The following is a 13,133-nucleotide window of genomic DNA, read 5'->3' as shown; positions in this document are numbered from 1 at the left end:
GGTATATAGTAACGTTCCTGATATATGTCCATATATACTTTATTGCAGGGACTTTCTCTCATTAATTTTCAACCCCGATTAAATGAATAAAAGAATCCAATCCGATCGTCATCAGAGAAGGGTAGCTCATTTTTTTGATATGATATTGCACAAAATGTTATACTTCTAAAGCCATTATCGCATAAGAAGAGTAGAAAATAAGCAATTGCCATTGCAAATAGCTATGCTTTGTATGAAGTATTACACTTGTAAAATATTAGAGTCTGTATGGTTAGCACTATGTCTCTAACGTGCTTATAAACTGTTAATGAAGGTCGTTTTAATGTTTATAATAAAACTTAAATTTATTGGTTGTTATAGCTGTCACTATTTAATAGACCAGCAGACAGTATTTGCCCTAAAAAATCTCATAAGATAAATCTCAAATTAAATTAATTAATATCACTGTGCTATTTCTGTACCAGTTTAACCTATGTGGATGTGAAGGTACATATCTGATGGTGTTCGACCTTTCGGATATAGGTAAATATAAATCCGAATCCGATTAGACACGAATAAGGAACCGGGTCGGATCGGCCCCCCGGCATTCACCGGATAAATATCGCGATACGGTAACATACTCCTCGAAATGAAAGAATGGCGCATGGCGCACCTCCCACGCGAAATTACTCACCGACCAAACAACTCACCCACAATATCTTACTCCCGCTTCTCCTCCTCCTCCTCCTCCTCCTCCCTCGTCTCTAAACCCAAATGGCTTCTCTCCGCGCTTTCCTACCCGAAAAGAAGTGCCCATTACTCCTACTCCTCGCTTTATTCCTCCTCTCCTCCGTCCTTCTCCTCTTCCTCTCTAATGGCGGTAACCGCTTCTTCCCCGATTACTTCCCTTCCCCTTCTCCTCCGACCAAAAACCCTGACACGAACCCTAGCTCTACCTCTGTGCCCATCAGATCCAGCGATGAACGAGTTCAAGAAGTTGAAGGCGATCAAGGAGAAGAGTTGGCGGTCCGATGGGAGATCTGTAAGGTTGGGAAGGGGGTGGTGGTGCAAGATTACATTCCGTGCTTGGATAACGTAAAGGCGATCAAGGAGCTGAAGTCGAGGCGGCACATGGAGCACCGGGAGCGGCATTGCCCGTGGCCGAGGCCGCGGTGCTTGGTTCCACTGCCGCGGAATTATAAGGTGCCGGTGCCGTGGCCGCAAAGTAGAGACATGGTGAGATTGGTTCTTCGGTAAGGAGGATGTTGATTTCCCAGTTGTTATTGATCTGGTTGTAGTGTTGATTGCTTGTTCTTTGTTGTATCTTTCCTAGTCCTTTTTTTTTCCAAGTTCGTGATCTATTGACTATTGACACTGAGAATTGTATGAGGTAAGATTTTGCCAGGATAGATTTCCATATTACTTGAGTGAAATGTGAATTGCCAATTTTTATAGTCAAAGTTACTATCGGTGGTTCAATTTTGGATTTATTTTATTTTTAGTCATCCACCTAACCTACAATCACATCAAAGTTACAGTTAGTGTTCCTATTATTATTTGAATTCCTTTCCTACTCTTTCGTTGTTTAGCATTAATTTTCTTTCATCGTTTTCTCGTCTACTCACATTCTCTATTGTGAAATGACATTCGGCTAGGGTTGCCTCTGTCAATCTGAATGGCTTATGCATTTACAAGATTATAATATTATATATCATTAACAGAACTTGGAGGCTGTCGTCATTCGTCAATATATGTGATGCAGTATGATGTTGGTGAAAGTGATAGTGCTGGTACTTAAACATTAAGATTTTTTTAAGAATCTTACGGAAGTTCCTTCTCCAGATATGGTATGACAACGTCCCTCATCCAAAACTAGTTGAATATAAGAAGGATCAAAATTGGGTTCGGAAATCTGGTGACTATCTTGTTTTCCCCGGCGGTGGGACTCAATTCAAAGACGGCGTAACAACCTACATTCAGTTCATTGAACAGGTAGATCTATCCTAGCAAATTGGCAAGATATATAGTTATAAGAAAACTTATCACCTCATGTTCCTGCAACCATGCTATGTACGAACAAAAATTTACATCTGAACAGAAAATATATCGGTCATCTTCTGTTAATATCTTTGTTGAAAATGAACTGACGATCTTCTATTATGTTTTCAAATTATCTGCATCAAATTATAGTGTGGTTCAGCAACATATATAATATATTTCTAATGTCACCTTTAAATTTTATGTGGTGGAATTCAAGCAATGTATCAATATTTAGTTGAACATCCTGCACTGCTTATGTTGTTGTAATTGCGGCTTACCAATCTCTGATGATTAATTTAGAAGGTCCTTTACTCCTTAAAAATAGAAAAACAAATTTTCTATCTATTTATCCTACATTAAATTGCTGGAACTTCTTTCATAGAGTCATGTTATCATCTGTATTGTTAGATGTACTATTGATTTTTCTACCTTTTTACTTCTATATTTTGATTCTGTAGATTCTGCCAACTATTGGGTGGGGAAGACACACAAGAGTTGTCCTGGATGTTGGCTGTGGTGTTGCAAGCTTTGGTGGATACTTGCTTGATAAAAATGTCATTACCATGTCATTTGCCCCAAAGGATGAGCATGAAGCTCAGATACAATTTGCTTTGGAACGTGGAATTCCAGCTTTTCTGTCAGTGATTGGAACACAGAAACTTGCTTTTCCTGATAATGTATTTGATTTGATTCACTGCGCGCGTTGTAGGGTCCACTGGGATGCAGATGGTTCGTCTGGGTTTTAGCTTTCTAGCCAAGTATAAATATTTTTAGAGCCAGTGAGAGTTCTAATGTTTTATTACATGAATTGTTGCTTTGCTGACCTGTAGGTGGGAAGCCATTATTGGAACTTAATAGGATTTTGAGGCCTGGAGGTTTTTTCGCGTGGTCTGCAACACCGGTTTATCGTGATAATGAAAGAGATCAAGGTGTCTGGAATGGTCAGTAATTATCTTTATGTTTTTTCTTTAGCGCACAGTATCAAGTAATTTTCATGAATCTAGCCTAACAATTTAATGTAGTAGTAACATATACCGTAAGAGTTGATCTGCAATTGGAGGTGGACACTTGGTGTTATTTGGTTGCTAACCTTGGCAATAGTCTTTATTATGTGTATTGTGTACAAAAGAATTTTGATATGCTATCATAGAATGGAAAAGAGGGGTGCCTAATTGGGATGCTGGTGTATTGCTCCTCTGAATATGACCTTCCTTCAGGGGATATCACTCTCCTTTAGGGATATTACTGTCTGTTCAGGTATATGACTTCTCTTGTGATTCATATTATCGGTCATGTGGCACTACATTGATGCTACTACATATCTTCCATGCAAGTACAAAGCAGGAACACATACTGCCACGATACCACCTAATAAACATTTGTTAAGACATACACCACATTTAGCCTACAAAACTGCCAAATGCCTTTAATCAATAGAGAATCTTCAGACAAGGATTGCTATTTGAATCAATGAGAAAAAAGTTGATCTCTTTTGTATTTCATGTTCCCTTTTCCTCAGGCCCCTGTTCTCCATAAATCAACATATCAAACATGTTTTTTGTTTCAAAACATTTCCTCCTTATACTGGCAAAGGAAAAGGAAAAGAAATTTTATGAGGTTTTCCTTTTGTTTTCAGAAAATTTATCTGCTGTCAAAACTGTGCGAGCTTTTAATTTTACCAGAAATTGTGATCATTCGGGTGACCGGGTTAAAGTATTTGATAACCTTGAGTATGAACAATAATGTCCACTAAATTGATGTCTTTAATTCATGTCTGGCAGCAATGGTAGCTTTGACAGACTCTATTTGCTGGAAGGCAGTGGTGAAAACTACAGATGCAGCTGGAATTGGACTCGTGATTTATCAAAAGCCTATATCAAATATCTGCTACATTCAGAGAAAAGAAAATAAACCACCTTTATGTGCTTTGAAAGTCGGACAAGATTTTTCATGGTAGTCCTTCGATTGTTGCTTTATATCACTCTTGATATTGCAGTGTTTGAGTATTAGTATTAGGTAGTATAAGACTTCTTAATTATTCCTATTTTTTCATTTGCAGGAATGCCCCACTAGATAATTGTATTCACCAACTCCCAGTTATCAATTCAGGTGAAGAACAGAATTGGCCTGTTTCCTGGCCAGAAAGACTTATTGATATATCTTCAAGTATACCTGAAGAAACAAACAGAAATCCTTCTGAAGGAAAACTTTATGATGATACAAACCACTGGAAAGAACTTGTTTCAGGAGTATATCTGAATGACCTTGCAATCAACTGGTCAAGTATACGTAACGTCATGGATATGAATGCCAGATTTGGAGGGTATGTTTTCATCAAGCTTGTTTGTAATTTACAACTAAATTTTCATTTCAAAAATTTAACGTAGAATATTTAAGGTTTTCTCTATGTTTTGAGTACTTATTATTGTTCCATAAAACAATATGCTTTTTCTTTAAAGGGAGTTGATCATGCTTCCATATGCTAGCTTCTGCCCAAGGCGTGAATTCTTATGCACAATATAACTTTCTGATTACTATCTATGTTTTAATCAAGACTGTCATTGCATGATTACTAAGCTCTAAGTTGAAGTATTTGCCCTGATAGGAATCTTGCATCAAATTTCTCATACTATGGAAACTTGCATAAAACCATACGTAATCTACCTATAGGTGGCAACACAGGATGAGAGAAACCATTGTCTAACCATGTTCTCAGCAGTTAATACTTTTACAATGGGGAGCAACTCAAATTCTAAATTAATTCTTTCAGATCATCACCTCAGCAGTCCTCTGATAAGTTGATATGCTATTTCTTTGTACCTGTTCTCTTAGCAGGAAAAAGTTTGGTTAAAGCTTTGAACTTAGTCCTCGCTTCTTTATATTACATTAGAGTAATTGTGTGTTACAGATTAACTACAATTTAAAAAATGAACTGAGGATTTGATCATTATGGATGACATGTCCGTCATCGTAATTTTCTGTATCAAACTCAGGTTTTCAGCTGCACTAATCAGTCAACCTCTCTGGGTGATGAATGTTATACCTACTGACGAGCCAGATACCTTACCAATAATTTTCAACAGAGGGTTGATTGGGATCTATCATAATTGGTGTGAAGCATTTAACACTTATCCTCGAACTTATGATCTACTTCATGCCAGCTATCTTCTAGGAAATGTTACAAAGAGGTAAATAGTGTTCAATTCTGGAACCATTGTTCTTTAGCTTATGTATTTTGTAGGCAATCCAATTTTTAGATTCGTTTCTTTTCTCTTCAGATGCAACAATATTGAGGTAGCAGCTGAGATGGACAGGATTTTGAGACCAGGTGGATGGGTGTTATTGCAAGACAGAATGGAAATAATAAAGCAGATGCGCTCTATATTACAATCTCTTCATTATGAGACTGCCATAGTCAGACAGCAGTTTCTTGTTGGTCAAAAGGGTTTCTGGCGTCCTGAGAAATAGAGGGTCCACATGATGATGGCAGATCACAGTTTAGAATGAATCATTTTTACTATGCAAAGTCTCTATAACATATGTTCGTCAAATTCACAATTGTATTGATTCTTTTTCACTGAACCTGATTCTTTATCATAAGAAAGCAGAGAGTTCACTTAGTATCAACTCTCGACTCTTTTGACAGACTATTGGTGTGTTCTTCCTTTGAGAAAAGACAGCTAATTAGTTGACTTGGAAATTATGGTGATTGATTGCCCGCTTAACTTAATAGTTTGTGAGCTAGGGAATTTTGTATTGTCGTTGTTTCTTCAGTAATTGATCATTAAAGTTAGGCAGATAGCAAATTAAGGCATCATAGCAATATGCTTGTAAATCGAACACCGAGCTGATGATTCTAATATGGAATTTTCTCATAAGAGTTGGATCTCGGATCCTCCCAGGTCAGTTACAAGTCCAACCCCACCTGCTCATAAATAACATATGAAACTACATAAAATTTCACGGCGATGGAGTCTTTGATCAAGTTCGCACACCAAAGTATATACCCAAATAAGTGATCACAAGTCACCTATTCCGGATAAAGAAACCTACTAGAAGTCACCTATTTTGTTACAATTCTCTTCTCTGTGACAGGCTCGTACCGTCCTTCACGATCTCTCCTCTGGTTCAAGAGATTCCACTCCCCAGTTCTCCACCATCTCGTGAACAATGGAAAGGATATTGCTACTATCACACCCAGTGGCCAGTACTACCGCTGTGATTGAGTGGGGGTAGATGCTCTCGCTGCCTGGGGGTACGAATAGCCGCTGCCCGCTCCCACGTAGATCCCTCTGTCGGCCACCGAGTCGACACCGAGTCAAGGGGAAGCGGGTGGCCCCTCGACTGATCTCACGCTCCCGCTCTCTCCTCCGCCCGGTCACTTCCGTCCGTACGACGCGTCAAAATTGACCCAAGTGGGCCCGCAGTCTTAGCAAATCCACGGCCCGAACCATCCAGGGCCGCGCTGTCGCGGGCCCCACGTGACGTCGCTTTCATTTATATTTGTGCAAAAATGTGCGCAAGTGCAACCCGAAAGGACAAAGTGAAGAGGGATGGGGGGGGGGGGTTCTAATTGCAAAACTCCACTCCCCTTTTGGTATTTTACAAAAAAATAAAGGAGTCCGAAGAACAGGACTCTAACTTCGAAATCAAATTACAGTCAAAGCTAGGGGTATTTTTAGCCACAAAAAATAAGTATTATTACATTTGCTTGTGAAACAAACTTTTAAAAAAGAGACACATAGAAATCCACTGTTTATATTTCTGGACCAAAGCAAAATAAAAATAAATAAAAGTCCAATCGTTATCATCACACTTACTCGTCTTAGCCCCCATGTGTTATTGTGAAATTTCACAATGATTAATACCTGACCATCGTACTCAATCTGAACCTACTACTCGTCAATTTCGCACACCGTTGTTCTAAACCAAAACTTTTACTTTAACGTGTAAACGGGCTTTTGGCACACTCTTATGTTATCCCAACCTAATCATCTAAAGGCTTGCTTTATTAGTTGAACAAAATACGACTATCATTTAACTACCAACTCATTCATAATCATAAGACTCCGCATACTCATCGGAGCATCAAACTCCAGGATTATATATCGACACTACCTCTAATACCACACACTTGTTGGGAAGACAAGGGAGTTCTACTCCAAATTAATAAAACAAAGTTTGACACAAACATTAGAACCCAACTTAAACTCAAAAACTTAACTTATTAGTTGAGAGCCTAAGAGTCTATGTAAATCCTTTCATTTTTTTTTTCTTGACTTTCTGATGTAATCTCTCAAATAAAGATAGCCTGATACTTAATGTGAATTTTGATGTTTTATATAGTTAGGGAGTCAATGTACCATAACAAATACGTAGTTAGTCAGTCAGGTAATTGAATCTTCCTACGACTCGATCATCTCTTTCTCAGTTTCTGCCCAGGTGATATACATTTACAATGATCATATGCTTGAATTTGTTTTGTTGTTTAAGTAATTAAATACCTTGTCTCGTGTTAAGCTGTACTCTTGGCTTAATTAAGCAATTATATTCGTCGTCCTCGATACTAATTAAAAATAACTCGATCAAATATGTTCGACGTAATAATTTATATATATCTATGTCTGTGTGAATAATAAGCTAAGACGTGCGTGATGTTTTATAACACAATCTATTCAAAGTCAAACTCTTACAGCTGCTAGAAAAGTATTATTAATTAGCATTCAGATTCTTTTGACAAAAAAAATTAACTTGATATCAAGCTAAAAGGTTTCTGAATGCAGTTTCCAATCCAAGTTCAAGTTCAAGTTCAAGCTCATGTTTTATAGGATTCTCAACTGGGGCCAAGCTGCAACTCAACTTGCTTTTGTTAACATTTGCCATGGAATCAATAACTCATCTGACGACAATTTGACTGCGAGCGAACAGATGTCTCTATGCATCAACTGAAGAAAGTATTATATTTGTCTAGACTCGAAAAGTGGCATCAAATATACCAATTTCTTCCAAGCTGATAATTAATTGTGCTAAATTGTGCAGCAATATTTTATCACTAAATTAAAAAACAATGAAAAAAATTTCGTTGCAACACAAGTATCGTGATGAATATGGTACTATAGTTTTCTCATTTCAGCATAGTTTTACAATATCAATCAAAGTAATATTTTATATAATACGTACCAACCTATTTCGATAACTCCATCTCTTCTTATTTGGTAGTAAATAGATAACCTTAATAGCTAAGAATGATACGATGAAAATTTTGCACATCATTTCATCTGGAGCAACAAGTTGATAAGCAATGAGGCAATAAACTAAAGTAATAATTGTCTGTTGCTACTTTATTTGCACATCAGCACAGTTTGTGATAGAATACCTTCTTGTTTGGTTATTGTAGACACAGCTAATAATAGAATAAGTAGCTATACCTCCGGTATATGTATGCGCTATTGATAGTTGTTTGCATCCACAGTCATATAAACTATTACTATACAACAAACTGCATTATTTAAAGAGTAAATCCAACTGCGCATCCAAGCTTTAAATCTAAATAGAGCAAGCTGCAATAAGACCTAGCTACTACCAAAATAATTGATCTGATAGGTATGGCAGGAGCATCATGATAGTTGTAGGGTCACACTAGCTGAAGGAATAGAAACGAGGTTTTCTCTTTGATTTGGTACAAATATATAATAGATAAAAGGTTCCTCATAGCCATCATATGGTTGTCAGATAGCCCATGCATAAGTTGGTGAAATGGTATTTCTTATAGAGTAATTAATGGCAAACTTATTGCTCATCTTGAACTCTCCTACCATTAATACTTCTACTTATAAGACACCTCAATGGCTACCTAGTGTAAGAACAAGATAGGTCTTGATATATATATATATATGTGCATGACATAAAGAACTTTAACCCTAACTAAGCTTCTCTCAAGAATGTCGGATTAGAATACGAAAGTATGGAATGTTGGTAATCCAATTCTGAAAGCAACCTGTGAAAATTATCAAACTATAGATTGCACATGAAGCAAAGCCGTACATTAATTATCGCTTTCTAAAAGATACCCGTACGTTATCAGCGGAATTATTTATGCAAAGAGATGCTATGAGCCTTTTAATAGTAGACTATAGTTTAATTAATATGAATGGTTACAAAGCCATTGATGCATACATCAAGTTCTTGTAATTATAATTATGAGACCAGTACCAACTGGGCTATATACTTTGAAGGAGAAAAGAAAGAAAGAAAGAAAGAAAGTGGTAAGTAATTAGATGCTAACTCAGGACCTAATACTTTATCAATCCAATCATCGGTTGTTAGGAATCCAACAAGAGTTTTTGATACATAAAACCCCTACCGTACTTCCCATTCTCACACTAAGATTAAACAAACAAGGCACTAAATAAAGCAGTAGGGTACTATAGATTACATTGTTTGGTGCTTTCCCAAAACCTTTTTTTCTGAGGGAAGTTGCCAAAATGTTTCTTCTTTTCGGAGAAGATAACAAGATGCTATATATGTGGGGCATATGTAGGTTTATGAGTATGGCGTCACATAGATAGATTGAAGGCAAATTAATTAACCAAGGCATATATATCTATGTACTTATATATGATATATAGATTTTGGACAAATCCACACAGGAGCAGAGGTGCTCTTCCTCTGCACTAATCATTTAAGAATAAAAGAACAAAGCTTTTCACAAAGCCATTGCCCCCACAAAGAGGGGAGAGCTTGAGGGAGAAAACTATATAAAGAAATGAACTTTTTTGGTACCAAGTTGCGGGCAGGGAACAGTTTAGGCTCAGAGATCTTTGGGGCCATGCAAAAGACAAAGGAAGTGATTCGGCTTTCTCTTTCTCGCCTCCTACCCCTCAGACTCAGAGGCATTGAGATAAAGATTAAAGAAAGAGAGGAAGCTAGAGACGCCTACTGTTCTTCTCCTGGAACATCACAACAATGCCCATGAGAAAAAGATAAATAAATTAATGGTGGAAATTAAAGACTTCCATTTACCAACGTTAATTCTACTCTCAAATGGAAGATTTATTTTTCTCCAAGTAGTAGAGAGAGAGAGAGAGAGAGAGAGAGAGAGAGAGAGAGAGAGAAGAAAGGAGAGAGGGATGTATGGGTGGCAGAGATGAAGTGCAGGTGAGAGAAGAGTCAGGACTGGTGGCAGACTGGGAGAGAAAGATTGGGCGAGAGGGATTTGAGTCAGAAGAGATGGACACACGTGTGGGTAATCCCTTAATCTATAGGACGCAGACCTATCCGGCCGGGACCAGTACTTAGATCTCTTTTCTTTTCTTTCCGTTTATTTGTTTTTTCCAAGTATAGCAAAACCTCGCCAACTTCGCATTGCCATGAGAGAAGCTCGACAGTGGAGAAGCCTAAAACGTAGAACAACTTGGACTTTGAAACAGTACTACAGAGAATGATGGCTACTGGGAAATTAAGGGGGAAATAATTTTTATTTTTGCCTCTCACATTAGCTGCACAGTGTGTGTTCTTGAGGAAACAGATGAGGAGGACAACAACATAAAAGAAGTTGAAAAAAAGAAACAGAAGTGCTTATGTGGAAACTGTGTATCTAAAGGAAGAAAAGGAAAAAAAAATGAAAAAGACTCAAGAGTGGAAACTAAGTGATGGAAGGAAAGATATCTACAAGATTGTTACTAAGCAATAATAGTTTATGTTGCTATTTTACTGCAACATGAATCCATCAATCAATCTACGATTCATACCACATTCCTTCCTAAAATAGCATCAGCAATCAGTTATGTAATATAACCTAAAATGGCAAAACTCAAAGGAAATGATATATAAGGAGGAAGCTGAAAGTTTAACCTGAGAGAGAGAGAGAGAGAGAGAGAGGAGAGAGAGAGAGAAATAAGAGATAATGGATCTATACTCTACACTTGAGAACTAGATGTCCCAGCGACGGTAGCTGAGCCGCCGGATCCAGCTGGTGCCGATGAGGAGGACGGTTCGCCCTTGTCTTGTGGCGGCCTCTTGCGCTTCTTCTTACCGTAGGGTATGCCGCGCGCCTTGGCCTGGCTCTCGCGGACATCGCGGAGGTAAATCCTGACGGCGCGGGCTGCGAAGGGGTTGGACTCCGGCCTGCCACCGTTTTCCTCGAAGGCGGCGCGGAGGCGGCCGATGAGGGCGTCGAGTGAGCCCCACGCCTGCCTGAGCGGGCAGGAGCACGGGGCCGGGGGGTTCGGGTGGCCGAAGAAGGCGCATCCAGCCCCGTGGACTTTTGTCTTCCCGAACTGGTCCAGGTACTTGAGGAATTCGATCACGTGCGCGCCGCTGCACCGCGCCAGCGTCAGCGGCGGCTTGTGGTTCCGCAGGTACTGGAGGAAGGTGTTCCAGTCCCGCCGCTTCTGCGACTCGTATCGGCTCGGCTGTTGCTGCTGCTGCGGCTGAGCTGGAGCCGGTGGTGGAGTCGGATCGCCGCCGCCACCGGGATCCATCTCTTTAGTTGTCTTCCGGTAGCCTAATAATTCTTCAGTTTGGAGTAGCAGCCTCTGAGAAGAGAAGAGAAGGGTGATGGAAGAAGGGAGAGAAGGGGAAGAGGGGTTGGATTGGAGGAGAGAATTGAAGTGGGTAATTTCACGTGGTGGCCCCCATACTAGGGGACGTGACTCCTGCGCAAAATATAATCCCCCCCCTCCCCCCTCCCCAAAATTCTTTTAAAAATAAAACAAATTAATCAATGATAATAACGAATAAAAACAATATTTTTATTAACACCGTCATGAACGAAAGATTTTTTTTTCCTAGTTTATGAATCCATGTGTAGAGAAAAATAAATAAATAAATAAAGATCTTAGCATACTTTATCCCTGTTAAGTAGGGATAATACAGGTCGAACTATTCCCGGATACGCACGTATTTTAAAGTGGAGATGGTGATCGAGTTGTCCATGCGGATCGGAGATATCTGCAGTACTTGTGCTATTACTGAGGCAGGAGAGAAACACGAGATGGTGTCAGGTATTATATACGGAGGTGTAAATGTGTGGACTGTCGCATGTTTTCCAACGGGGAAATTTTGTAGGTGAAAATTTATAGAAGGTATATAACAATCAATTCTTATAAAATTAGTATGTACTCTTTTCTACAATAAAAGAAAGAGCTCGTAAGTTGTAATAAAGCAGAGAAGAAAATTTATTCTGGTTTGATAGCTCGGTGATTTAACTCTGTTAATGCATATAACTTAAATTTTAGATTTAAATAATTTAGTATATTGGTTAAAGTGTTTTTATATCTAGATAAAGGATTGATCTTTTGTTAAGTCTATATCTAATATTTAAGTTTTTTTTTAAAAAAATTTATATAAAAGTGCATTCGTTAGGTGGAAAAACAATATACTTTTGATTCACTATAGCATATACACTATGTTAAGCAATGAATCTTCTTCAGGAAGTATCCATTTTAGTAATGGATCAACCCACCTAAAGAGAGAAACAAAATAATAAAAATATAGGGAAGCTAATTATAAAACTGCTGATTTGTAACTATTGATCGACTTGTCAATACGGGTAGACTCAGCTCTAGTGTCTCAGACATTAGGGATAACTATTGCGGTTAACTTAATATAATTTACATTTCTTTATATATATATATATATTGATGTTGCTGTTCAATAGTTTGTGCAGGCCCCCAATTCTATGACCCATGATTGCCATGGAGCATATCTTCCAAGTAATGGAATTCCTAATGCTCCATGTTTGTCACCTCATGAATTTAGAATGTCTCAAATCAAGGACTATTTTATTTATTATATGCTTCGATATTACTTTGATCAGTATTTTATTGGGTGTTTTGCGTTTATACCTTTAAAATATCTCTTATCTTTGTGCGTGCTCTTATAAAGTTTTAATATTTATATATTTAAATACAATTTATAAGTAAAATATAAATTAATTCGTAAATAAAAGAGGTTTACGTACTAACCAAACACAATAAGTGCTTGATTGTATATAATATATGGACTATCATCGAAAAAAAAAAAAAAAATATATATATATATGGGCAAAGTTATCTATGACTCCTAAGAAAGTCCTCACTGGGTCATGACTAAAATCTAGAAATCCTCTGCAC

At 38.0% G+C, this 13,133-nt stretch overlaps 2 protein-coding genes across 2 annotated transcripts; one reads left to right on the top strand and one right to left on the bottom strand.

The window, feature by feature from the left end:
- Positions 1 to 625: 625 nt before the first annotated feature.
- Positions 626 to 5,722, top strand: LOC140799436 (probable methyltransferase PMT23). Its single transcript, XM_073153782.1, has 8 exons — positions 626 to 1,215; positions 1,822 to 1,971; positions 2,478 to 2,748; positions 2,850 to 2,960; positions 3,801 to 3,972; positions 4,079 to 4,342; positions 5,013 to 5,207; positions 5,298 to 5,722. The coding sequence occupies exons 1-8, from the start codon at positions 754 to 756 to the stop codon at positions 5,485 to 5,487; spliced, it is 1,815 nt and encodes a 604-aa protein (XP_073009883.1). The 5' UTR covers positions 626 to 753; the 3' UTR covers positions 5,488 to 5,722.
- Positions 5,723 to 10,822: 5,100 nt separating this feature from the next.
- LOC140798400 (protein LIGHT-DEPENDENT SHORT HYPOCOTYLS 5-like) lies at positions 10,823 to 11,653 on the bottom strand. Its single transcript, XM_073152209.1, has one exon. It carries the CDS (start codon positions 11,499 to 11,501, stop codon positions 10,938 to 10,940), a length of 564 nt encoding a protein of 187 aa, XP_073008310.1. The 5' UTR covers positions 11,502 to 11,653; the 3' UTR covers positions 10,823 to 10,937.
- Between the last annotated feature and the right edge of the window lie 1,480 nt (positions 11,654 to 13,133).

This window comes from Typha latifolia, chromosome 12 (assembly GCF_019914945.1).
Source record: "Typha latifolia isolate L0001 chromosome 12, TyphaL0001v2, whole genome shotgun sequence".
In the NCBI taxonomy this organism is placed as follows: Eukaryota; Viridiplantae; Streptophyta; class Magnoliopsida; order Poales; family Typhaceae; genus Typha; species Typha latifolia.
The sequence above is the reverse complement of the archived record's forward strand: the minus strand, read 5'-3'. Positions and strand labels throughout refer to the sequence as shown.

Bases quoted from the DNA above. Each gene is read 5' to 3' on its own strand.
- LOC140799436 (XM_073153782.1), top strand. From the start codon at position 754: ATGGCTTCTCTCCGCGCTTTCCTACCCGAAAAGAAGTGCCCATTACTC. The intron at 1,972-2,477 runs GTAGATCTATCC...TTGATTCTGTAG, and splicing joins ACATTCAGTTCATTGAACAG to ATTCTGCCAACTATTGGGTG. The intron at 3,973-4,078 runs GTAGTCCTTCGA...TTTCATTTGCAG, and splicing joins GTCGGACAAGATTTTTCATG to GAATGCCCCACTAGATAATT.
- LOC140798400 (XM_073152209.1), bottom strand. From the start codon at position 11,501: ATGGATCCCGGTGGCGGCGGCGATCCGACTCCACCACCGGCTCCAGCT.